Source organism: Pipistrellus hanaki, assembly GCF_964339955.1.
Source record: "Pipistrellus hanaki genome assembly, chromosome: 2".
NCBI classification, from domain to species: Eukaryota; Metazoa; Chordata; class Mammalia; order Chiroptera; family Vespertilionidae; genus Pipistrellus; species Pipistrellus hanaki.
The window spans coordinates 195,949,897-195,977,208 of record NC_140504.1 but is presented as its reverse complement, the minus strand read 5'-3'; the positions used below and the strand labels follow the sequence as shown (position 1 = coordinate 195,977,208).

Below are 27,312 nucleotides of genomic sequence, written 5' to 3'. Positions count from 1 at the left end.
GGAATTCTCATCATTTGCAGCAACCTGGATAGAACTAGAGAACACCATGCTGAGTGAAATAAGCCAGTCAATGAAAGAGAAATACCACATGGCCTCACTCATTTATGGATATTAAAAAACATTATAAACTGACAAACCAAAAGATAGATATAGAGACAGTAAAGCAACAAGCAGACTGTAAAATTACAGCGGGGAGAGTAGGGAGATCTGGGGGAGATAAGAGATCAACCGAAGGACTTGTATACATGCATATAAGTACAACCAATGGACACAAAACTCTGGGGAGGGAGGGTATGTATGGGAGGGTGGGGCAATGTTAAAATATGTACACAGATAATAATTTAATAAATAAAAAAATAGAAAAAAAACCCACAAAAAAACAGTTATCAGATGTGGTCTGAGGACTCTTGGGGGTCCCCAAGACCCTTTCGGGGGCTCACAAGGCCCTCCCTTTTCCAGCTACGTATCTGTGTGAGGCCAAATATTTTTCATCTGCTTCAACCAAACTACAGATAGCAACAGATAGAATGCAGAATCCCGCTGTCTCTCCTAAACTCGCGTTAAAGAGAACGGCAGAAATGTAAAGCAATGCCAGTCTTCTTATTAAATTGGTTTTTGTTTTGGAAAATGTATTTTTCATTAAACATATGTTGTTACCATCTAATGCGTTTATTACTGCTATTTTAAATAAGTTAATAAATATTTTAATAGGGTCTCAGTATAATTTCTAATCCAGCCCACATAAACACAGCTCTTCGGGGTCCTGATACCAAACACTCTGGTACCCTACAGATCCTACCACGTTCCTCTAATGGATTATCATACCCGCCACACCGGGGACAAATGTTTATGAATGACACCGAGAACATCATAAAACACCCTGTATAAAACAAATTCATTGTTTAAAACTCTAAGTAGATAAATTTTTACAAGGGAAAATATCTAGAGACACACAAGTGTTAGGACTATCTCAGAGAAGCAGTATTTTAGGTCATCTTAACTTTTCTTTTTTGCTCTTAATTGTACTTTTTTTTAATTTTAGGGGAGCGTGCGAACGCAGTCCCCACCACCACAGCACACAGGCGGGTGTCCCACATTCGGGGAGATCGAGGGGCAGCACATCCGGAGCGAATGGATAAGCCTCGCCCTGGGAAAGCCGCCTTCTCGATGCTGGTATCTCCCGACCAGGAATATATGTACTCTTATTTCTTACAGTAAGGGGGGGGGAGGGGCGGCCGGAGCAGCATTTCCCAAAGTGTGTCCCCTGGAACATTGGAGCCCAAGATGTCTCAGGAAGAGTCCATGATCAAGGTAGCTGCATAGATGTTGACCACACCGCCCCCTCAGCAATTCTTGACACACATAGACACACACACACACACATAGACACACACATACACACACATGCACACACATACACTCACACATACACACACACACACACACACACTCACACATACACACACATGCACACACACAGGCACAACGGTCGGGCAAGTCCTGCAGTGATGAAACCTGTTTAACACATTTCTCAAACTCCGGTGGCCAACAGCCCCCTCTCACCAAACACCACTGTGCATGTGACACACTTGGGGAACCACGGCCTTAGAGATCAGCCTGTCACCCTGATCCAACAGCTCGGAGCGGAGGCCTGCAGCAGGCTGCTCCTCTCTGGTGAGTGTTAGTCCCCATGTCACCATTACTGAGCATGGTGCTTCTAGTGAACAGCACAGACCTACCGAGGCTCTTAGGTAGAAGAGGCGGTGTAAAATACAGTTCTTACATCTGCTTCAGTGAAATACCTCCAACAAAGGAGCAAATCTGATATAGGTTTAGGAGCGTCAACAATTCAATGAACAGTTTTAAACAGCAGTTCTTAAGTGACATTTTCTTTGATGAAGACATTAAGTACATCTGCCCATGAACCATTCCTTGGAAGACATGAGTGAGCGTCCTCTGAGAGGAGGGCCGACCGCAGAGGGACAGTCCGGCACGGCGGCCCCGCGGCCTGCAGGGCCCGAGTTTCCAGAAGGCCCGTGGCCCAGGCCCCCCACCTCCATCCCGCACTCCGAGCTCCTGGCACCAGGATCCCGTTGGTCTCCTCCCTCCTGCCCCCTCTTTCCTGCTCACGGTCACTGAGCAGCCACTCCCCCTCCCCCCCCTCAGCTGGGGCCACGCAGAAGCCAGGTCAGGACTCCTCCTTCTTTCCTGAACTCTCTCTCTCTTTTTTTAATTGTTTAAAGTAGGGGTGTCGAACTCAATCAGAGAAGGGGCCAAAATCTAAAATCCAGCCTAAATCGCGGGCCGAATGGTTTACTGAACAGTCATAAACTGACAATGTCATAAACTGACAGCGGAGTGCAGTGATGACAGCACGGTGCGGGTCACATTGCAAGGCCTGGCAGGCTGGATTTGGCCCGCGGGCCTTGTGTTTGACACATGTGGTTTAAAGTATTACATAGGTCTTCTTTTCCCCCGATTGACAACCCCCCCTCCCCCACTCTCTCTTCCTGCCTCCTATTCAAGGTGCGCACCAGGGAGTGCCTGGCCATGGCTGATGCCCCCGAATCTTTTAAAACCCCTCTTCTACTCCAAGGCCCACTTACCACAACGTGTTTTAAATTATTATTATTGATTTCAGAGAGGAAGGGAGAGAGAGAGAGGAAGACGGGGAGGAGGAGGGGATAGAAACATCAATGATGAGAGAGAATCATTGATCAGCTGCCTCCTGCAAGTTCCACACTGGGGATCAAGCCCACAACCCAGGCATGTGCCCTGACCAGGAATTGAACCATGACCTTTTGTTCATAGGTCAATACTCAACCACTGAGCCATGCTGGCCAGGCTTACCACATTTTAAGAAGCACTTCATTGGCATTTTATATACTTACTAGAGGCCCGGTGCATGAAATTCGTGCATGGGCAGGGTCATGCATGGGCAATCAGGGCCAATCTATGGGGCGACCAGTGGGGTGACTGGGGCCCCTGCTGGCACCTGTCTTGGCTGGCCTGTCACTGCCTGCTTGCCAGCCCCGCCTCCCACCACTGCCGCCAGTCACCTCCCTCTGCGGGGCAACTGGCAGGTCAATCCAGGGGCCCCTGCTTGCACCTGCTTTGGCTGGCCTGGGGCCTGTGGGGTGGGGGCAGCTCCTGCATTGAGCATCTGCTCCCTGGTGGTCAGTGTGCGTCATAGCGACTGGTTGTTCTGCCAATCTTTCTGCTGTTTGGTCGATTTGCATATTAGGCTTTTATTATACAGGATTAATACTGAGATGGAGTATGCTATGGCTTACTGCCCAATTTTCACTTGCTACGGATTAAACAAGTTTCTGGCGGATCACTTTTGGAGCTTAAACACTTTGTAACAATGTTTCCAGAGGAACACTATTTGAGTTCCAAGATGAATGCATAATAGATGATATGAATTGCTTTTTCAGGTCATCTGGGAATTAGAAATGGGTCCCAGGAAACAATACATCCAGACAAAGCCAGGGGAAGGCAGTTGACAGACAGTCACTAGACAACAGCAGAGAGCAGAGGGGGCGCCAAGGAGCCTCAGCTGGGTGAGCTCACCTCCAGGCAGTCAGATCTGAGCGGGGGAATGAAACCATGCCTGAGCTTCTCAGGAGAAAGGATCTCATCTGACCAGAAGGGACTAACTCGTTAGCCACTATGGGGGGTTTCCCAGATGTTGGGGTTCACCACGGCCCACTGCACCAGCCTGCCTTAGTTTACCTGTCTGTCTATACTTGGGTTTCCAAAGAGAAGGAGGTACAGTCAGGCCTGCTCTACTCCAAGACAGGCTTTTGCCCGCAATGCCTTTCTGCTCCCCCACACGGCTCAGCTGAGCTTCTAGATCAGGGGTCTTCAAACTACGGCCCGCGGGCCACATGCAGCCCCCAGGGGAGTCTGATCCTGCCCACCAGGTTTTTTGGGCAGTGAGCGCAGCCAAGGTGTTACAGTAGGAATTAGTAGTTCATATAGTCCGGCCCTCCAGCTCTCTGAGGGACCGTGATCTGGCCCCCACTTTAAAAAGTTTGAAGACCCCTGTTCTAGATAGAACAGGAACTTCAGGAGCCCTTTCAGCCTCTCCTGTCAGGCCTAACCAACCCAAACCTACCTAATGGCCCACCCCGCCCCCTCACTCTCCCTGGCGTCACTCTGGCCATCAGCACTGAAAACCATACTCACATATACTCAATAAGAAAAAATTCAAGAAAGACATACTTCCTGATGCATTACTTTTTTACAGTAGTAAAAATAGTCTCGAATCTTTCAAGAATAGTAAGAAAGAACAATTCTTTAAGATGGGGTTAAGAAACTTCTCAACTGATGCTAAAACCGGTTTGGCTCAGTGGATAGATAGAGCATCGGGCTGCGGACTGAAGGGTCCCAGGTTCGATTCCGGTCGGGGGCATGTACATTGGTTGCGGGCACATCCCCAGTAGGGGGTGTGCGGGAGGCAGCTGGTCGATGTTTCTCTCTCATCAATGTTTCTAGCTCTCTGTCCCTCTCCCTTCCGCTCTAAAAAAAAGAAGAAAAGAAAAAAAAAGAAAGAAACTTCTCAACTGAGTAAGCAAATATGTATTAATCACTGGCATTTATGACCTACCTAAAAGAGTTCATCAAGTATTAATGTTGCAGTTGTTATTAATACAAGTCATCATTAGGGAGAACAGCTATGTTATGAAACTCTCTCACTGGGACTTGTTCCTCCAGTTAGTAAAGGTTTAAAGATGTCAGATTTCCTACAAAAAAGCATGTGTGTCATTTTCTACCCTAGGCCTTAAATATTTAGAAGCTGCTCATTAGTTGCTTCTTTTAATAAGGCTCCATACGCTTAGGAACGGACTTTTTAACGGTTGCCAAGTGAAAATGCTCTATTCAGGAATCACGGGCAGATATTAATGGATATTTACAAACACAACCAGAAGCCAGACCCGCCCCGGCTGCGGTGGATCCAGGTGCCTGCCATGAACACAGCATTGGTAACTGAGGCGCTCAGACCCCCCAGCTCTGCCCACCTTCCAGTCCGCCCAGGGCTCCTTCCAACCCTGCAGCTCAGCGTGCACGTGGCCTAGGGAGGGATGAAATGCAAGCCAGTGCGTGCCTCAGGCTACCGACTAGCTCTTCTGATAGACACTGGGAATGCATGGAAGAAGAGAAAAAGATCAGGGTTATTGAAGAATTTTAATTATTTCTGTTATCCTCGCTGCTAAGTCTGTAACAGGAAACTGGCACGAATTAGTCCAGGCGTTTTAAAGGTAAACATGACCTGATGAGGCCACGGCTCTAATCCCGACAAAGGGGCAGTTCCTGGTTGGCCTCCATTGTCTGCTGGGACCTGAATGTCTGTCCTTTGTCAGGTGGGGGGAGGGGGGGGGTGTGCAGCCTCCACCCTGAGGCCACCGGAGAATAAGTCTCCCGATGGGGGGATGGGGGAGGGGCCAGCGGGAGGCGAGCCCAGGGCTGTGCACCAGCTGGCTTATGGGAAAGGGTGCCCAGCCGAAACCGGTTTGGCTCAGTGGATAGAGCGTCGGCCTGCGGACTGAAAGGTCCCAGGTTCGATTCCGGTCAAGGGCATGTACATTGGTTGCGGGCACATCCCCAGTGGGGGGTGTGCAGGAGGCAGCTGGTCGATGTATCTCTCTCATCGATGTTTCTAGCTCTCTATCCCTCTCTCTTCCTCTCTGTGAAAAATCATAAAATATATTATAAAAAAAGAAAGAAAGGGTGCCAGAGGACCGAGGGCTCTGGCTGACACCTCGGGCCGTCCTGACTGTGAATGCTGTGCAGTGAGTCTGTGCACACCCAGCCAGGGACGGCCCTGTGCTTCTAATGCTGCTGCCATTTTGAAATTCTTAATTTTTGAACAAAGGGGTTTCTGCACTTTTCCCCATGTATTATGCAGCTGGTGCTATGAGCATTCATCATCAGCTACATCTAAAATATGCAAAATTAAATGTGCCTGGATTCTGCATTTAAGATGGAATAAATTATGTTCTTTAAAGGCCATTTATACAAATCATTCTTAAATTTCACACACTTCCATTTAGGTTTATGACATTCAATTTTTTTCTTGGTGATCCTTAAAATGAGAGTACTATGTTATAGAACCAAAAATTATGTAGTATTAACAAGAGCCCAGAATAAATGTCTTTGTTAGACTTTAAATAGGTATTAAACAAAGATGACACTCATTTTTACAGAGTTTTAAAAATTCACTTTGATTCTGAAGACACATTTCTAAGCGTTTTATACTGTGAGGACTGGGTGACAAACAATAAATTAAAGAATAAAACCAAAGCAGCAGCCCTGGCTGGCTGGCTCCACTGGTTGGAGCACTGGGTGGGGGCGTGGACTCTGGACCACAAATATGCTCGGCTTTCTTTTCTTTTTAATATATTTTATTGATTTTTTTACAGAGAGGAAGAGAGAGGGACGGAGAGTTAGAAACATCGATGAGAGAGAAATATCCATCAGCTGCCTCTCACACACCCCCTACTGGAGATGTGCCCGCAACCAAGGTACATGCCCTTGACAGGAATCGAACCTGGGACCCTTTAGTCCGCAGGCCGACGCTCTATCCACTGAGCCAAACCGGTTTCAGCTATGCTCAGCTTTCTTAAAGTGACAGGTGGCAACAACGAAAAGCTGCAGGACTGGATGTGGCCAAAGATTCGAAGGACTGGTAAGATTTAGTCCTAAGGAAAGCTGACTAAAGGCTCAAACAATGTTTTAAAGAAAAAGGATGCTTTGTGTGCGAGCAAGTGCCCAAGCTGAGCTCACTGTCAGGAACACGGAAGGCAGGCCTGGGTGACAGGGAAGGCTGCTCGCGTGTAGAGGACAGAGCTTGCAAAGCTCCTTTCAACTCAGAGTCTAAGGGGAGGAATGATAAGGAAGATGACAGCATAGGAAGAAGCTGGTTGCACGAAATGCCAGTTTGTCCCTAGACCAGGAAAAAAATAGTGACTTAACCCTCTAATGAGAAAACTCCCGCCCTGGCTAGTGTGGCTGGGTTGGCTGAGCATCATCAGGTACACCAAAGGTCGCAGGTTCAATTCCTGGTCAGGGTACGTGAGGGAGGCAACTGATCGATGTTTATCTCTCCCTCTCCTCTCCTCTCCTCTCTCTCAGAGAAAAAAATAATCAACAGAAAACTCTGACAACTGTGAAACATGTACCTGGTTAGAAAGACTGTCCTGGAGTAATTATGAGATCAAAAGTGAATTGGGACGGTGCAGCCATTGTGAAAAAGTCTGGCAGTTCCTCAAAATGCTAAGCACAGAGTTATCATAAGACCCAGCCATTCCCCTCCGAGGCATATATGAGAGAACTGAAAACACACGTCCACACAAGAACCTGTACACGAATGTGCACAGCAGCGTTGTTCACAGGAGCCACAGAGGGGGAAGCAGCTCAAACGTCCATCAGCTGAGGATGGAAAAATGAATGTTGGATATCCATCCGACCGAACCTTGCCTTAGTCTGTTTGGGCCGCTGTAACAAAATAACAGACTAGATGGCCTATAAACAACAGAACTTTATTTCTCACATTCTGGAGGCTGGACCCAGGCCAAGGTGCAGGAAACGTGGTGTCTGTGGGAGCCCACTCTCTGGCTCCGTGGACAGCCATCTTCTCGCTGTGTCTTCACTCGGCGGGAAGGGCACTGATCACGTTCGGGGGGGGGGGGGGGGCCCCCCTCCGCCCTCGTGACCTAATCATCTCCCCAAAGCCCCACCCAAATACTGTGACTTGGAGGAGGATTAGGTCTTAACATAGAGATTTTGGGGGGACACAAACCTGTACAAATGTTATTCTAAACCTAAAAGAAAGGAAGTTCTGGCTCAGGCTATAACATGGGTGAATCCTGACAACGTCATGCCAAGTGAAAGCAGCCAGTCACAAGAGGCTTTGCACTGTCTGATTCTAGTGTTGGGACATGTCCGGACTGGGCAAATCCAGATTAGCGGTTGCCAGGAGATGGGGAGGGGAATTCAGAGGGACAGTTAAGGGCTAAGGGCTTCTTTTTGGGGTGATGAAAACACTCCGGAATTAGATAGTGGTGATGGTTGCACACCGAATTGTGCATTTTTAAAAGGGTGAATTTTATGGTATGTGTATTATATTTCAATAAAGGTGTTTAAAATTTTAAAGAGTATAGATATAGGAAAAGAAAAACATCTTTTGTCCTAAACAATGTGTTTAAGAAATTATAGATGAAGGTAGATTTGAAAAGTAGCAGACTCTAGAAGTTCTTGTCACAAGAGAATAAAACTGGCCCAAACAGACGGCGGTAAGATAACACTCATGCCTGAGCAAAGGTTAGAACAACACGATTCCTCCTTTTCTATGCGGAGCCACCTGTTTCTCACTGGGATTCTGGGATGGAAGGAAAGGCAGCTGTTGGATGTGTTTCATAGGTTTTTAAGATGTTCTAAATTCAGTTACTTTGAAATTACTGAATCTTCACCTAGGAATTTTTATTATTTTGTTAATCCTAACCTGGGGTCATTTTTTCCATTTCCCTCCTTTCCCCTTTCCTTTCAGGATAAAGGAAAGGAAGGAATGGAGAGGGAGAGAGAAACATCTATGTGAGAGAGACATACTGACTGGTTGCCTCCTGCACCAGGCCAGGTCGGCGGGGGATCGAACTTGCAACCCTTCGATGCTGAAGCCAATGTTCTAAGGTCACCAGCCAGGGCTCTTCGCCCAAAACTTTAAAAATAAAAAAGCCTTAGCAACAGATTTAGTGAAAAAAATTAATCTAATAATATCACCCTATAGCTACATGAGAAAATTAACAAAAATATTCCAAGAACAGGTTAGAAAGGACCTACTAAATCAGGGACAAGTTAACACCAGCTCCAATTTCTAGGTGGTGGGGCTCTATGGAAAAGCTGGGCACGCTGTCAGCCTGACACATGGGCAGGGAACTGTCATAGTTTGAGGGTTCTGGCCTGCATAGTCTCTACTGGTGTCAAAATGTCACTTTTAACGGCTGCTTTTTAAAGAATGCAAGAATGCAACATTAAAAAAAGAAAAAAGAACGCAACATTGCAGGCCTAGCTGGTTTGGCTCCTTGGACAGAGCCTCAGCCACTGGACTGAAGGGTCTTGGGTTCGATTCTGGTCAAGGGCATGTACCTCAGTTGCAGGCTCAATTCCCAGCCCAGGTTGAGGCACATGCAGGAGGCAACCAACTGATGTCTCTCTCACATCAATGTTTCTCTCTCGGTCTCTCCCCCTCCCTTTCATTCTCTCTAAAAAAAATGAATGGAAAATATCCTCAGGTGAGGATTAACAACAACAACAAAAAAAAAAGAATACAAAATTGTATAAAATCATTCCTACCACTTTTCCCAAAAAAAAATATTTTAATTGATTTCAGAGAGGAAGGGAGAGGGAAAGAGGGACAGAAACATCAATGATGAGAGAAAATCGATCGATCGGCTGCCTCCTGCACGCTCACTACTGGGGACCGAGCCCACAACCTGGGCATGTGCCCTTGACTGGAATCAAACCCAGGACCTTCAGTCCCCAGGCCGATGCTCTATCCACTGAGCCAAACCAGCCAGGGCCCCACCACTTTTGAATCCATATCCCTGAAGCTCTGTATTCTATAACAAATCAATATCCTGAATTTCATTTATAAAAAGACACATTTCTTCAAGTACCTCTGCTCTTACCAAATGAAGACCACAGAAAAAGCTAGGTCTATAGAAAGGCACTAGAGGCCCGGAACACGAATTCCTGCAGGAGTGGGGTCCGCGGGCCTGCCCCGATTGGGGTGTGGTGGCCAATCTAATGCAGGGCTGGCCTGGGGGAGGGGTCATGGGTGGTTGGCAGGCAAGCCCCACCCCCTGGTTGAACTCCCAGTTCAACAATTTGCATATTAGCCTTTTATTATATAGGATAATGATCTAAAACCTCAAATAACCAGAACGTGTGAGATACTTTATAGGTGATTTCCGGGATAATCCTACTTTGTTTTAACTCTCATAAATGAAAACCCTATCTAAAAATTACATTTCCTGTCTTAGAAAGCAATAATAAAAATAATCCAATCCTTTTTCATGACCTAAAATTTTATCCCTCAGGTTCCTCATTTTAGACATGAAAAACTGCTTTAATAAACTTAACCATGTCCTGAAAGTACTGTCATGGAATTATAGGATTTTTCTAATTTCAATGTAAAAAGTAATGTAATCATTTTTAATTAGTATTTCATGTATTGATCATATTCCTATCTAAAACTGAAATGTTGTTTTAGCTCAAAAATCAAATAGTACTGACACTGAAAACGTATGATATAAACTCTTAAAACTCCCTTTTGAAAACGAGTTCCTATGAAACTGCGTGGTTTTATGCTTCTCCTTAAAGCAGGATGTAGCCAAGAATAGACTCTATTGAACAGGATTCCAGTTAATCAGTTACAGCTCTTAAACTGGAAGACCTTCAAAATTATTAATATTTAATTATTGCTTCAGCATTATAGGTCTCCTATGTGAACAAATGACGTTTAGCAATAAAAATGCTTTGTTAAGCACAACATTGAAATCTATATTCAAATGACTTTTTCCTCAACGTTGCTTTGAAGAACAAGGTAACAAATTAAGAAACCATTTTCTAAAACGGCTGAGAATTACAGCGTGTGGTTTTTTTAAAAATGGACACAGAGCTCCAGCCTTCAAAAGCTGCTACAGATTTTTTAATCTAATATCCCCAACACTACAATCACCGGGAGGGCCCTTGAAAACGTATCTACTGATGAATTCTGATATCTGTGTTGCAGAATTTCCGTTGGTTTATACTCTATGTCTGCAACGCTTTTTCAGTATGACACTTAAATGTCAGGTAAAAATAACATACATAAGCAAGCAAACCAGACCAAACCCCCTTCCATCCTGCGGCGTATGTTCAAAAGAGACAGATGATAAACAAAATAACTAAATGACAAAGGGCATCGGAGCAAGTGCTGTGAAAAAAAGGGAAAGTGAGCCGGGAAGGGAGGGCTCCGGGGTTGGGGAGAGAGAGATTTCAAACAGTAAGAAGAAACCTCGCTGAGAATTCTGCGTACAAACAGGAAAATGACATTGACTGTTATTTGCTTTGAAATGCATTGCATGCTTGCATTTTTTTTTTTAACTATTCATAGAAGCTTTCTATTTTCTCTATTTCATTTTCTAGTTCCTCAAAATTGACTCACTGGAGAGAAGGAAGGCAGCCACAGATATTTCTAATATTTTGGTTTTCTTGATGTGTTTTGAGAATTATGGCTACAACTGAAGTGAAATTTAGGGTTCTCCATAAAACTAATAGTCAACGTGCAACTTAGGTCACAAAACGTAACATTCTCTCCAGAAATTTCTGTGATCTTCATCCCATTAATATTTATTAGAGGTAACTCATGTATGAACACAGCAGTCTTAATGTCAGACTGTCTTGCATCAGTAAAACATTCAAATATTACTTGAAATGATTATCTTTTAAAGTAAACCCACAGAACGTTTTTCCCAAAATTGCATATTTTCATAGAAAATCCATCTGTAACATTTTTAAATGAAATCGTTTTATCAGCATTTCATGCAACATTCTGGAGACATTTTCTAACTTGCAAGCTGGAAAAAAATAACAAACACAGCAGAATAACTGATGTTTAAATATTTTTATTTTGAAGACTAAGAATTCCTAAGTATTGCAAATGCACCAAGAAAAGCTTAGACATAGTTAAGTTACAAAAGTCTGAAGTCATCTTTCACATAAGACTTGTTAGTGCGTCATACTGAAGACATTTGATACTGAAATGTATCAAATATCAAGTATCTCAATAACATCAAAGAACTAATTTAACTCGTCAATAATGAAGAAGAAATGTGGGTGAAAAGACAAAAAAAAAAAAAATATGGGTTTTGATGAGAAATGCCATCACTGACTAAACTAAATACACGGGAACTATCCCCCCAATACCCAACCCAGGCACGTATTTTAAAAATGTGTTTGTCCTCAGAGAAGCAAAACTTTGACATTTTTTGCTTGGATATATTTGACTTTCAGACCTCCATCCCAAATCTGGCAAGCACATTTCAAACGTAGCTTGATGTAACTTCTAGAGATCAAATCGAGAGCAATTTGATACTAAAGTCTGAATTTGATCGTCAACAGAACGTCACAAATGAAATGAAAGAAGTGCCCAAAGTGTATAATCCTCCTCCGCGGGAAGAAAGGACCCTGGAGCAAAAGACGCTTTCGCCTCCTCTGCCCTTTAGATTGTTTAACACCCTAGTCCTCTCCGTATTCAGACCCAGGAAGAGAAAATGGGAATTTTCCCCCAAAGCTTGCTTAACTGAAATACGACCATTCCATCTAGACTTGCATCAACCCTCTCCCCCAAGGCCCCATTTTTTTTTTATTTTAAAAAAATCAGAAGAATAGATCCAAGTACTCTGTAAACTACACCTAGGTTACTGGTTCCGTGGCCAAGGAAAATGGTTACGATTCCAAGACCCGTTCGGAAGCCCGGATCTGCAATGCGTAAGCCTCTCGCTGGCGAGCCGAGTCCATCTCGGAAAGCAAGCACCGTTCGCAAGGTGGAGAGGGCGAGGATGGCGACAACAACGCCATCGGCTCGCTGAGGAATGCTTTTTGCCAGTAACCATGGAGCGATCTCCGTCCTGAGGCGCCTAAGAGGCTTTCTTGTGCTGCTGAGGCCGCGAAGCCTCGCACGACCTCAGTCCCGCCGCGGCGCGGGGCCGGAGGACGCAGATCCCCAATGCGGGGAGGGGGGAAGGGGGACCGCGGTCCCCGCCGCCGCGCAGCCTCTCCTCGGGGTGCAAGGTGCGAGGGCAGCGGGGACTCCCAGCTTCTGCCCGTTTGCTGGGAGGACCCGGGAGGGGGAGGAGGAGGAGGAGGAGGAGGGAAGGGCGAGGATGCGGGTCCGCGGTGCAGACGGGATCCCGGCCGGGGATGCGGAGGAGTGGGCGCTTATGTAAGCACTCACCGCCCTGTGCGTGCGCCCGGCCGGTGCGCACCGGGGACCCAGCACCCGCCCAGGCATCTCCCGGGGCGCAGCTCGGCCGGCGGGCGCTGCCGGGCACGGGGCACCGACCCTCCGGCCGGGCCGCAGGTCCCTCAGACCGCGCCGCCACCCCCCGGGGCTGCGGCGGGGGCGGCCCGGACCAGGGGCCCCGCCCAGGACGGCGCTCCATTCCCCCGGCGCCCGCAGCGCGCGCCCCCGGCCGCCGCGCCCGACCCCGCATTCCGCCCGGCCCCGCGCCGCCCGGCCGCCCGCCCGCCGCCGCTCACCTCGCGCGGCCCAGACGCCGCAGTCGCTCAGCAGCGCGGCCAGCAGCAGCCAGGCGGCCGGCGCCGGCGCGGGCGCGGGGCGGCGCAGCATCGCTCGGGCGCCCGGCCCTCGGCGGGGACGCGGGGAGGCGCTAGGGGCGCGGAGCGGGTCTCGGGCGGCGCGGAGCCAGGCAGCCGCGGCGGGAACCGGGCGCCGCGGAGGAGCCGCCGCCGGGACGCTGGGCCGCGCGCTCGGGCCGCGAGCGCCTCCCCTCCTCAGGCAGCGCTTCGCTGGAGGCAGCGGCTCCAGCTAAGATGGCGGCGGCGCTCTCTCTCGGGTCCGACCTGGTACCCGACTGGGGGCGGGGCCGGGCGGGGATGTAGGCGGGGCCGAGAGGGGCGGGGCCGAGGGACGGAGGGGTGGGACCGGGCGGGGATGTGGGTGGGGCCGGACGGAGGGGCGGGGCTAAGAGACTGAGGGGCCAGGCGGATTGGGCGGGGCCGAGAGGAGGGGCGGTGCTACGGGACGGAGGGGCGGGGCCGGGAGCCCAGGCCAGGCGCGCGCGCAGCGGCCCTCAGAGCGCGCGGGGCGCGGGAGGGACGGCGGGGAGAGGCGCGCACCCGTGGGGACGCGGCCGGGGAGTCTCCCCAGCGGAGGGGAGGGCCCGAGGGGCTGCACCCCCGCCTCGGCCCAGAGCATTCGCTCTCCATCCCCACGCGCGTTCCCAGGCTCCGGAGGAGTGCAGACCCCGCTGGAGGGTGCCGGGGGCCCCTGGGCGCCCACACCTTGGCCGCTGCGGGAGAGTCGCGTCGCCTCCCAGGACCTCGGTGTCCTCCGCCAAGTCGGGGTGATGGGGGTGCTCGGGTCGGAACGGCGCCCGAGGATGCGAGGTCACACCGCGCTCCGCACATGGTCAGGGCTGCGCTGCAGGGGCGGGGGGGGGGGGGGGGGTAGTGCCTGTCCCAAGGAGTCCGTCCTGAATTTGAAACTCAAGATTCCTCCATTTGCTGAAGATATCTGTCTGTGGCTTGTGCGCGCGCCCTTTTTAGCAGATCTCAGTGGGATGCAGCAAATGTGTCAAACGCCTCTCAGGTGGATCCCTACGGGGTCCTGGGTCCTCTCCTTTTCCTCACTCCCCCATCACCCCCGCACACACTGGAGGAAAGAACTGGGTCCGTCAGGGAGGGCTCCCGCGGGCCAGGCCCGTGAGACCACAGCGTGACTCCATTTAGCAGATGCGGAAACAGCGGGTGATGACGTCCCCAGGGGAGACCCTGTAAAGAGAAATGCGGACCCTCCAGGACGGGCGGTGGCAGAGGGAGACGCCAACAGCAAAAGCTCAATGGCAGCAGAATATTCAGTGACTCCAGACAGAGCTGGAGAGCTGAGGGCCATCCCTGCCCGTGTGTGCAGAGGGGCTGGCTGGTGGGCTGTGGGGATCAGGTGGGGCTGGGAGGGAGTGAGTCACCCCGTTTGTGGGGAGTGGAGGACTTATTTATGGGAGCAGTGGGCGAGGTAGCTGGAGGCCAGATGGTGAGGTACCTGAAGTGACAGGAGGAGGGATTTGGACTTGATCCTACAGGGACGACCTTGAGCAGCAGCGAGCAGAGGCGTGATGTGATGAGGAGGTTTCAGAGCCTCTAATGGGTGTGCTCTTCCTCCCCATCCTTTCCCCCTCAAAGGCTTCCTCCACCAGAGCCCGGAGGTCCCCCCTCTGCTGCCCAGCCACCCCCTCCTCTGAGGCCAGGATGCACCCTTCCCAAGGGGACCTGCTCGGCCCTGCCCTCTCCAGGCCACCCCTCCGCTCCTCCCTCCAGCTCTGCAGTCATCCTCTCCAGGCACTCCTGTGCGTCTGCCCTTCCCTGGGGGCCCTGCGGCCATCTCATCAGGTCCAGACCGCTCTGCCAGGCTGTCCACCTCTCAACCCTCCCTCAGGCTGCTGTTGCCATTATCTTTTTATATATATACATATATATATATATATATATATATATATATATATATATGTGTGTGTGTGTGTGTGTGTGTGTGTGTGTATATATATATATATATATATATATATATATATATATATATATATTGATTTCAGAGAGGAAGGGAGAGGGAGAGAGAAACATCAGTGGAGAGCATCATTGATTGGCTGCCTCCTGCACGCCCCCTACTGGGAACTAAGTCTGCAACCCAGGCATGTGCCCTTGACCAAAATAGAATCTGGGACCCTTCAGTCCACAGGCCGATGCTTTATCCGCTGAGCCAAACCAGCTGCTGTTTGCCATTATCTGCCTTCAGTTCCTTCCTTCCCAGGACCCTTCTCCACCTCTGCCCTGAGCCTCTGGTCCTTACAGTACACCTCTGGGCTGCCTCCTCCATGAAGTCCTCCTGATTACCTCTTAACCAGCCAGGACTTGATAACCTGCTACTTGGTGTCCTTTTCTCCTCCCCATTATTCTAGTGGGAAGGACCCAGATGGTATGGGTGGAACTTCTGACTCCTGCCCCTACAAATGACCTTGGACGACTTAGGGAACTGTCTTCCCTCACCTGTGAAACAGGATAACAGCGTCTGTTCCCTCGAGTCGTCAGACTTAAATGAGACGATGCGGTGGAAGTGCCTCACAGAGCCCAGTGTACAGCAGGTCTAAACACGTGGCAGTTTCTTTTTCCCTCAGGAACCCTCTGAGCTCCTGGTGTACTGCTGAGCACACAGTAGGAGCGCAACAAACATCCAGGGATGAACTAAATAAGTTGCCGTGTTTGTTTGGTGGTTTTTAAAAACTATTATTACAGAGATCCCACGTGGGACCTTGAAGATTTATAAAACAAAATGGGAAAGGAATAATCTCAGAACCGAGTTCTGAGTCTGTAGGCCGATGGCAAGAGGGGGAGTGCCATGTATTCAGTTCTATTAGAAACGCAAACAAACGCTCTCCAGTGCCCGGAATCCTGGTCCCTCTATCTTCTCGCCCTCCCTGTCCCTTAAAGAAACAAAGAGATCTATGGAAAAGGTCCCGCAGCAGGAGGGAGAGCTCGGCGCAGCCCGCACACGCTGGGATGTGCCTGCAGGAGAGTTAGCGCAGCTCCGGGCTCGGCCTGAACGTCTAGGAAGCCGGAGAACAGTGCGCTGCCTCTCGGCTCCACCTGACAATAGCCTCGGCCGCGTTGGCACCTTGCACAGGTCTCCACACGACGGACCAGTGAGTCCTCAGAAGGGCCCCGCGCTGGGCATCGATGCAGATTTGTGCTGGGACCAGCAGAGGGTCATGCCAGGAGCCCTGGGGCCGGAGGAAGAGAGGCGCCACCCAGCCCTGTCCTCAGCGGGTCCGTGGATGGGAGGGTAAGGGGGTGACTGTCAGCCAGGCGAGGAAGACCTGAACTTCTGAAGGAGCAGTATAAGAGAGGACACAAAATCCTGGGTGCCGCATTTAACATTTTTAATTGCTTTCAGAGAGGGAGAGAGAGAAACAGCAATCATGAGAGAATCATTGCTGCAGGCCTCACACGGGATGGAGCCCGCAACCCGGGCATGTGCCCAGACCGGGAACTGAACCGGGACCTCCTGGTTCATACGTCGATGCTCAACCCCTGGCCACGCCGACAGGATGCTGCGTTTGTAAAATGGCTCTCACTAATCACAACAGCCTCTGTACTAAGCTCCTGGAAGGCCTTCCATTGTTCCAGGTTAGAAAAATGAACATGGTTCTAGAGCGCACTGCTGGAGAGGACACCTGGGATTCAGCTCCCTGTCTGTCTGGACCCGCAGACAGCGCCTTCGCTCCTGTGTGAAGTCACACCCTCATTCCAAAATCGGGGTGCACGGGCCCCAGCGGGAGCCCCCCTCCGCTGTGCGAGGCCTGACCTTCCTCCGGAGGACCATCCCAGGGCCGTCGCCTGAGGATGACATGAGACCTCGGGCGGGAAAGCTGTGCCAGGAAGCCAAGCCTCCCACAGGCCGGCGTGTTTTGCTGTTCGTACCGCGAGCCATGCGCCCATGTGTGTGCGTGTGGGACCGGCTGGAGGCAGGTGAGCAGCCACCATAACTGCTATCCTGGCAATGAGCCTGGCAGCGGCAACTTCGGGTGCCAGGGAGCAGGCGGTGAGAAATCTGATGAGAGCCACAGATTGCAGTCTCCCGAAGGTCCTGAAGCCACAGCCCCCGCACCACCAGGCTCCCCCACGTGTCTCCCCACCCCGGTGCTCAGTGAGGCCCCATCTCGGCCAGGCCAGGCCACCCCATTGCTGTAGGAGGGACAATGAGACACGGAAGGATGTGACTTAGGGCAGACACTCTGGTTGGACAGACCCAGGTTCAAATGCGTATCTGTCCACTTCCTTCCCTTTTGTAAAATTCTCGTTTAACCTTGTTGCATGTATGGTTATGTTCAATATCCGCAAAGTTCCAGAGTCAAACCCTGAAAGCAAGCTGCTCAGAGAAGTCTGGTCCGTTCCTCCTCTCTGAGCTCTCCTTCACCTGTAGGTGACCATGTTGCCCGTTTGGGGCTTATCCTTCCATTAACAAATGCAAGCAGAGCCCGGCTGGTGTTGCTCAGTGGTTAGTGTCGACCTATGAACCAGCAGGTCATGGTTTGGTTCCCAGTTAGGGCATACACACACACACACACACACACACACACACACACAAACACGACATGTGGGCAAATGTGGGACACACAACACACACTCTTTCTACCCTGTCTGCCCACAGCACCGCGATGGGAAGGACTGGACTGGTTTCAGTGAGGAGGGGAGGAAGGGAGGAGGCGAGGGCAGAAACGAGCAGGAAACCTGGCCTCGGTTTGCGCAGTGAAAACTGCAGCATGTGGGATTCCCTCCACAGCTCCCTCCCATTCCCCGGAGCTGGGAGGAGCTGGGAGGAGCTGGGAAGAGCTGGGAGGGTCCAGCAGTTTAACCAACAGGAGGCATGTTTTACTCGCACGGTCTTGCTTCAGACAAAGCCTGGTCCCAGGGATCAGCAGGGAAGACCAGACAGCCTGAGGCTCTGAGCTTCAGTTGCCTCATCTGTAAAATGGGCACAGTCATAGAATGCCTCGTTCAGACTACTGTGGGGATTAAATGAGAGGATGCGTCTTAGGGGTGTGGCCCAGTGGGTGGCCCCAGAAGGTACTCTGCTCTCGTGGAGACGATGATGCTGGCGTGATGTGTTGTATGGACTCGGAGAAGTCCAAGGAGATGACGGTGAAAATAGCCACTGTCACGCAGCTCTTTCTAGCTTGCATCTGTCCACCACGTTCCCTTTCTCAGGGCGTCTGTATGCATGTGGAATGCACAGCAATGGCCCTGGTAGGGGTTATTTTTTAATTTTTAAAAAATATTTTTATTGACTTCAGAGGGGAAGGGAGAAGGAAAGAGAGAGAAACATCAATGATGAGACAGAACCATTGATCAGCTGCCTCCTGCAACCCCCTTCTCCCCCTAACTGGGGATCAAACCTGCAACCCAGGCAATGTGCCCTTGTCCGGAATCGAACCCAGGACCCTTCAGTCCACAGGCTGGCGCTCTATCCACTGAGCTACACCGGCTAGGGCTCCTGGGTAGTGGTTCACTCATCTCTGTCTCACTGATGGAAAGCAAGGGTTCCAGGAGTGCAGGCACCTGCCAGGACCCTCAGCCCTCCGATGAGGCTCCTCTGGTCTCTTGCAATTTGCCTCAGCTTCGAAGCCCCCTGGGCCAGCCAACGCCGGCAGAAGTCAGGAGCCAGGCTCCAGAATCTCTGCCTTCCAGGCCTCCAGCTCATCTAGTTGCTTGGGTACCTATTCCCTCTCCTTCCTCACCTGGGGAGCGGGGTTAATCGCCCCCCAGAGATCCGGAAATAATGAGCACCACTCGCACAGGCTCTGGGGCTTTCTGAGCTCTGGCCCTTGGGAGGCATTCGGCCTGTGCGTTACCCGAGGTCCTGCGGCCGCCGTCTCCTGCAGGGATTACAGGTCATCCTGCCTCACAGAGGAGGACACCGGGGCCGAGAGAGGTCACACAGCGAAGAGCTAGGCAGGGGTCTTCAAACTACGGCCCGCGGGCCACATGCGGCCCCCAGGGGAGTCTGATCCTGCCCGCCAGGTTTTTTGGGCAGTGAGCGCAGCCGAGGTGTTACAGTAGGAATTAGTAGTTCTTATAGTCCGGCCCTCCAGCTCTCTGAGGGACCGTGATCTGGCCCCCACTTTAAAAAGTTCGAGGACCCCTGAGCTAGAGTCAGAATCCAGACCTAACGCTGTCACCCAGGGCGTCCCTCACTCCCGGACACACTGCTCTGATGGCGGAAGTGGCCGCAAGGCCGGGAAAGGTCCGAGGGCCATCGAGGCGGGAGTGGTGCCGGCTGACCTCCGCCCTGTCTGGTGCCCCGGAAGCTCCTGGGTGGTGGGTGGCCGGGGGGAGGGGGGCAGGGGGTGAGCCGAGACACTGGGCTGGGACAGTGATGGGAGGGGGTGTCCCAGCCAGGGGCCAGGCCCTTCCTCCATCCCGAAGGACGGTCCCCGCTGCGGGCAGCCTGTCCTGTCATCCTAGGCCAGCTCCCGCCTCGCACGCTGCACACAGGACCCCCTCACGGGCGTGTGGCCTTCCCAGGGGTGAGCCCTTCTGGAACCTTCTTGCCTTTAACCCCCTAGCCTGCCACTTCCCAGCTCGGTGGCCTCCTCTCTCTGTTTCATCAGCTATAAAGTGGGGTCCCAGGGGCACGTGCCTCACGGGATGCTGCCGTGTGGGTCACACGTGATGCTGTCGTGGGTCACAGGTGATGCTGCCGTGTGGGTCACACGTGATGCTGCCGTGTGGGTCACAGGTGATGCTGTCGTGGGTCACACGTGATGCTGCCGTGTGGGTCACACGTGATGCTGTCGTGGGTCACACGTGATGCTGTCGTGGGTCACACGTGATGCTGTCGTGGGTCACACGTGATGCTGCCGTGTGGGTCACACGTGATGCTGTCGTGGGTCACACGTGATGCTGCCGTGTGGGTCACACGTGATGCTGCCGTGTGGGTCACACGTGATGCTGTCGTGTGGGTCACACGTGATGCTGTCGTGTGGGTCACACGTGATGCTGTCGTGGGTCACACGTGATGCTGTCGTGGGTCACACGTGATGCTGTCGTGGGTCACACGTGATGCTGCCGTGGGTCACACGTGATGCTGCCGCGAGCGCTCAGTCCCTGGCGGCCATCCTTCCAGCTGGGCCCCCTCGGTCAGCCCCCAGCCCTCCTCTCTCTCCGGTTCAGATCCTGCCGGCGCTTTAAGAGGCGCCAGAAACCAATCACTGTCTCACTAACAGAGAGATGTGGACAGGAAGCCGGGAAGGCTGGTCAACAACCTTAATTGCTCTGACCGCTCGCTGGCCGTTTAGTTAAAACATTATTAGCTGAAGCAGCCTCCACCTCTGTTGTCTCATGTAAATTCCTGTTACTGGAGTGTCCTGCCCCAGGGCTGTGGGTGTGTCCCATGGCCTCAATGACAGGGCTGGCAAGGCCCGAGCTCCCGTGTGGTTTTCCCACTAGAGGTGGGCTCCCGCCTGGCCCCCCATATAGAAAGGTGACCAGACATCCCGATTGTATCGGGACTGTCCTGCTAAAAGCCTTGCCATATCGCCAAATTAATACTTTTCTAGTCTTTTTTCATTTGTGTGTGGCTCTCTCCAGAACCCGAACCCTGAACCGGAACCCCGAACCACTGGGGACGTGAACGGGGTTCCCACAAAGGGGCGCATATCTGATAGGGAGGCTTCCCCAGGGAGGCGCTCCAGCCGGCCTGTGTGCATCCCCCAGGGGCAGCGGGGAGGGGGTGCCCTGCCTCCTCTCCCCTCCCCCTCTCCCTCGTCCTCCTCCGAGTTGCAGTGCCGTCATCTGAAGGCATTGAGTTAGGGGTGCGAATGAGGAGGCTGCTTGTCCCCAGCCAGCCTCACAGGGGCCCTGAGAATTCCCATGAGCCTGAGCGGCTGGCTCAGCAGGAGCCAGGCAGCCCTGCGGCCTGGGAAAGGCAGGGAGGGAGCAAATTGCTGGGAAGCACCGGAGCGAGAGGACCAGTGGCCTGCAGGGGAGGGGAGGGAGGGGGGGGGGCCAGCCGAAGAGTCTGTGACCCCACTCCCACCCTGACCCCTGGTTGCACGGGCCCAGCGAGGAGTCGGATGGATGGCAAGGGAAGGCCGGGGAGCTGGAGCAAGAGGGAAGGCAGATGCCAGGCCCAGGGTGAGGAGCCCCAGGTGCACGCTGGGGGCAGGGGAGGTTCTGCCTGGCACTAGCTGGGCAGGGGATGCCGCCTGTTCAGACCAAAGCTCATGCCAGCCACCTCCAGGCCTGGAAGGGTGCCCTCCGGCTGAAGGAGGCAAGCACGTGCGGGGCCGAATCCCCTCTGTCCCCTGGACCAGAAACAGCCCATCAGGCCTGTGCTGAGAGCAGAGGCAGAGGGGCCCGAGCATTTGTTACTGCCCCCTGGGGGAGCTTACCACCTGCCCCTGGACTTGGTCTAGGAATGGAGGACGAGGTTGTGGCTCAGCCTCACGTCTCCAAACCTGCCCCAGGGCCCCATGTAGTCGCCACCATGTGTGAGAACTCCACATAGAACAAGGCCCTGTTCCGTCCCGCTGGGTGGGGTGTCTGCCAGGCCCGGTGAGGTCACAACCTTCGTCTCGCCCATGGCTCCGAGGGTCAGGCCGAGGTGCCGGCTCTGGACAGGGTCTGCGGAGAGCACCACAGCTTCGGACAGGATCAGCCTGGGACTAATGAGAGGGCAAAGCCACCTGCAAGTCGCAGCACAATTACAGCCAAAGGCTGCGGCTGTGAACTTGACCTTATGGTCCGAACTGTAGCCCCACGTGGCTGAGTGATATGGGCTGTGGGAGGTGCAGCAAGGAAACAAAGCTTGATCGGATGCAAGTAATTGAGTAGGTTCGAAACCCGTGAGAACGCTGTAACCACGCCCTCACTTTGCCTCGTGGAAACTGGCTATAAAATAAGCTCGGCTGGCAGGCCGTGGTGCTGTCGCTAGCTCTCCATCAGAGAGGGCAGCATCCCACCCAGACCCAGCTTTATTCTCTTGCCTGTCTTTTCTTTCTTTCTTTCTTTCTTTCTTTTTAAAAAAATATATTTTATTTTATTTATTTTACAGAGAGGAAGAGAGAGGGATGGAGAGTTAGAAACGGCAATGAGAGAGAAACATCGATCAGCTGCCTCTTGCACACCTCCTACTGGGGATGTGCTCGCAACCAAGGTACATGCCCTTGACCGAAATCGAACCTGGGACCTTTCAGTTCGCAGGCCGATGCTCTATCCACTGAGCCAAACTGGTTAGGGTTCTTGTCTGTCTTTTCTCAATCCTTCACCACCCCCTCTCAGGCTCACCGAACCCGGCTGTGCTGGCGCGGCACATATGGTGCCCAACGTGGGGATGAGTAAGAGGAACAGGGGCCCAAGTTCAGGTTCACCCGTGGCCGGGCTGGCTCTGCACAGGATCCAATCAGGCTGCCGGGCCAGACACCCTCCTTCAGTCCCCCTTCCCCCCACAAGCCCCCCTCATAGCTCCCCGCTGAGCAGGACGAAGGGGAAACAGATGTTAGTTTACTGTCTTTGCTAATTTGCAAAGGAGCATAAACAGTGGGGCTCCGAGGCACAGCACTGCTGAGGGTGTAGTTTAAGCCAAACCGGGTGTGCTCAGTGCATTCACTCTTCGTTCCCGTGGCACATTAATTGCAGATCTGCTGTTGTGGCAATTAACACGATTACCGCCCCTCTCTCCCGGCAGGATGCAGTCCACATGCCTTCAGCCAAGGCGGTGGGCTGGCGAGACGGACGGGGATGCCCACTGGGCGAATGCCCCCTGCTGTGGGTTGGCTGTGTCTCCCCAAAATTCATGTTGAAGTCCTAGCCCCCAGGACCTCGGAATGGGACTTCATTTGGAGACAAGGTCTTCACAGAAGTCATCAATTAAACAAGGTTATTTGGCTGGCCCAGTCCCGTAAGACTGGTGTCCCTGGAAAAAGAGGAAATTTGGCCCTGGCCAGTTTGGCTCGGTAGATAGAGCATCAGCCTGTGGACTGAAAGGTCCCTGGTTCAATTCTGGTCAAGGGCAGGTACCTCGATTGCAGGCTCAATCCCCCGCCCTGGTCAGGGTGTGTGTGTGGGAGGCAACTAACCGATGTCTCTCTCTCTCACATCCATGTTTCCCCCTCTCTGTCTCTCCAGCTCCCTTCCACTTTCTCTAAAACAAAACAAAAACAAACAAACAAACAAACAAAAAACAATAGAAAAATATCCTCGGGTGAGGATTAACAACAAAAACGAGAGACAGAGAAACTGAGAGAGAGAGAGAGAGAGAGAGAGAGAGAGAGAGAGAGAGAGAGAGAGAGAGAAAGGAAGGGAAGAAGGGAGGCAGGGAGGGAGGGAGGGAAGAAGGGAAAGAAAGAAGGAAATTTGGTCACCTAGAGAAAAGATGCCAGGAGACATGGAGCAGACTTCCCCCTGTTTTTATTGATTTCAGAGAGGAGGGGAGAGGGAGAGGGAGAGAAACATCAATGGTGAGAGAGAATTGGTGACCGGCTGTGCTCCCTGTCACCCTCAGAAGGGACAATCCCACCCACACCTTGATTTGGACTTTAGCCTCCAGACGGTGAGGCAATACATTCCTGTTGTTTAAGTCACCGACAGCACTTTGTTCAGGAGGCCCAAGCAAGCTCGGAGCCACACCTGTGTCCCAGGCGGAGCACCACGGGTGGGACCAGGAGGGTGTGGGGAGGGGCACCAGCATTGCTGTCTGTTCAGAAGTCTCAGAGGGGTCAGCAGCCATGGCTGGCACCTCCCTCCCGCCAGGCGCCTCTGCTCCAGGTTTGCCCTCCATGTTCCCTCTGCCCTCCCGGCCCCTGGGCCTTATCCTAACCCTGGCACTGCCGCTGGGGTCCTCCTTCTCTAATGAGTCACCCGCTTGGCCAACCCTGGATGCGTCATTTCCTTTCCCTTTGTCACCCCCTAATCTTTCTAAAATATATATATTTTATAGATTTTTTACAGAGAGGAAGGGAGAGGAAGAGAGTGTTAGAAACACCGATGAGAGAGAAACATCAATCAGCTGCCTCCTGCACACTCCCCACCAGGGATGTACTCGCAACCAAGGTACATACCCTTGACTGGAATCGAACCTGGGACCTTTCAGTCCACAGGCCGACGCTATATTCACTGAGCCAAACCAGTCAGGGTATCCCCTAATATTTTTAAAAATATTTTTTTATTGATTTCAGAGAGGAAAGGAGATGGGGAGAGAGATAGGAAACATCAGTGATGAGAGAGAATCATGGATCAGCTGCCTCCTGCATGCCCCACGCTGGGGATCGAGCCTGCAACCTGGGCATGTGCCCTGACTGGGAATGGAACCATGACCTCCTGGTTTATTGGTCGACGCTCAACCACAGAGCCCCACCGGCCAGGCTCACCCCCTAATTTTGACGATAGAGAATTGCCTACCCTATAAGATAAATAAAGTACTTTTGTTATTTTCCAGTTACAACAGTCAGGTATCCGCACCGTGCTCTACAGCTTATAAGATACTTATCAAAGGCCTGTTCTCACTCCACACTTACAACAGCTCTGTGGGGGTTGGTGGTATCACCCGTTTCACAGATGGGAAAGCTGAGGCTTGGAGAAGTCACACATGAGCAGCAGGGCTCAGACTTGAGCTCTGGTTTTCTATATTGTGCCCTTTCTCCACAGCAGCAGTTCTCACATGTGTTCCCCAGAATTCTTAAAAAACTTTAAGAGCTCTGTGATCACATAAATAAGGGAAGAGCTAAATGAAATGGATGTCTTTATTGCAGGACTTCTCAGAACCTTTGATACACCGTGACACCAAAAGGATGCATGTAACATGCAACATTTTCCAGACTTTGTTTACTTTTGTGAGCCACCTGCCGTTCCAGGAAGGCCTGCGTGCCACCGAAGTGCCACTCCAGGCTGGCAAAACCAGGCCTCCGTGGGGAAGAAGAACATTCTGGTGTTCATGCCAATGGGCAGGTCGCCTTCCTGCCCCTGTTCTTTCCCTGCCCTGTGGCAGGCTGGCCGAGCACCTCGGGGTGGTATCACTGTGAAATTGCTCTCTTCTGGGGTTCAGCCAGCATCAGAGCCTGGTGGTGACAACTTGTGTCTGATCATGCTTTAGGCACCACCCCTTCCACTGTATGTGGCTCTGGTGGCGATCACACTCTCAATAGCCTGTCCCAGCCTGGCCACAGGAAAGGGATAGGACTAAATCCCCAGCCGCTGCGATTGGCCCAACAGGTGGCACATTACCCAACGACAGCCAATCAGAGGCTGCCCTGGGATTATTTGAGGCACACCGAGAGAAAGAACTTTCCTTCTCCTGAAGTTGCCAGGAGGAGGAGGAGGAGGAGGTCAGTCTAAAAGGAAAGAAAGCGCCCAAAAGGCAAAGTCAAGCAGGAACAAGCAGAGACGGACCTAGAGGGAGAGAATGTTCTAGAAGCATCCAGGCTCCAGTTCCAGGCCCCGAGGCCCTGGTTCTGCAGCAATTGCCTTTTAATCTCATGAATTACCTCAGAGCCTACCCAGTGACGCAATCCAGCTGGAATTGGGTTTCTGTTGCCTGCAAACCAAAAAGTCCCAGCCAGGACGAGTCCCTGAGCCCCTTTGTAGCCCAGCGTTGATTTACCAGCCAAGACAGACCTAACAATCCCTGAATACGGGGTGCCACACGGGGCCGGAACCCAGCACCAGCCAAATGTGCCCGAGGCCTCGGCCAGAGAAACACGTGAGGGCCAGATTTCCTGTTGTCGGCACACTTTTAGTTCAGAAAATAGCGTCACTGGGGCTGTAGGTCACAGAGGGCTCAGCGGAAGAGCCAATTCAAGGTCACGGTTACTCATTCATTCAACAAACCTTCATTGAGAACCTACACTGTGTCAGGTACTGAAGGACGATTAGGTCCCTGACCCTCCGAGCTCACCTTCTGACGAGAGGCACAAGAGGTAAACAAGGGAAGACAGAAATTCACAAATAAGGTTGTTCCTGAGAAAGAACAGAATCAGGAAACGAGGAAAGAGCATGTCAGAGAAGGAAAGCAAAACAGGGTGGTTAGTGAGCCCTCTGAGGGGGTGCTGGGGTCTGAATAGTGTGTCCTCGCCCAAAGTCCATCTGCTGGAACCCCAGCCCCCCAGGGGATGGTGTTGGAGGGGGAATCTTGGGGGGGATTAGGCCATGAGGGTGGAGCCCTCACAAGTGAGATTAGTGCCCTCTGAGAGAGACCCCCTAGAGCTCCCCGGCCCCCTCCCCAGGTGAGAACACGGCGAGAAGGGGCCCTCCGGGAACCTGGCTCGGCTGGCACCACCCTGACCTTGGACCTCCAGCCTCCGAACTATGAGAAATAAATTTATGTTGTTCATAAGCCACCCAGTCTGAGATATTCTGTGAGAGCAGCCTGAACTGGCTGAGGCTGGGGGTGACATTGGAGCTGACGTGGGGAGACTGAGCCGCGTGGAAGAGCAGAGCCGGCAGAGGGAACAGCGAGCACAGAAGCCCCGCGGAGGGGGCGGGTCAGCACGGCCGAGGGGCGGGCGGAGGCCGGGGCACAGAGGCCGGGCCGCCCACGGGCGGCAGGCGGACACTTCATCCTGAGCGCAGGGGGCAGCCACCGCCGTGCAGGCTCCCACGGGGACTTGTGTGCCCTCGGGTCCCAGAGAAGCAAGCGGCTCTCACACAGCCTCACGGGGAAGCCGTGGGAGTCACGGAGAATGCTCGGACACAGCAGGAGTCCGGATGCCTGGCACAGCGGAGGCTCCGGTGGCTCCTGCAGTCCAGGGTCAGGAGAGGCAGGAGACGCTGCGGAATGCCCGGGCCCAGGCCCCCGGCACAGGCAGCACCCGTCCTCACTCCCCACCCATGCCGGGCTCCCAGTCAGATGGCAGCGCCTCGGAACGCTGCCCGGATCCGAACTCTCCTGCCCAGGCTTCTCTGGCCAACGCCAGCCGGGCCACGCTGCACTGGAAAAGGGGGGGGATGGAGGAGGAAGACATGATCTCCACTGGGAGGCAG

At 52.4% G+C, this 27,312-nt stretch overlaps 2 protein-coding genes across 3 annotated transcripts in view; one reads left to right on the top strand and one right to left on the bottom strand.

The window, feature by feature from the left end:
* Positions 1-13,629, bottom strand: part of CLSTN1 (calsyntenin 1) — a 54,533-nt gene extending 40,904 nt beyond the window's left edge. For both annotated transcript variants that reach the window (XM_084875766.1, XM_084875767.1), the window contains exon 1: positions 13,306-13,629. In XM_084875766.1, coding sequence (XP_084731892.1) covers positions 13,306-13,396 — 91 coding nt within the window. In that variant the 5' untranslated portion in view covers positions 13,397-13,629. The remainder of the gene's footprint in view (positions 1-13,305) is intronic.
* The window catches only part of TMEM201 (transmembrane protein 201), a 186,721-nt gene that overhangs the window by 132,632 nt on the left and 26,777 nt on the right, over positions 1-27,312 (top strand). The gene's annotated exons all lie outside the window — the stretch shown is intronic.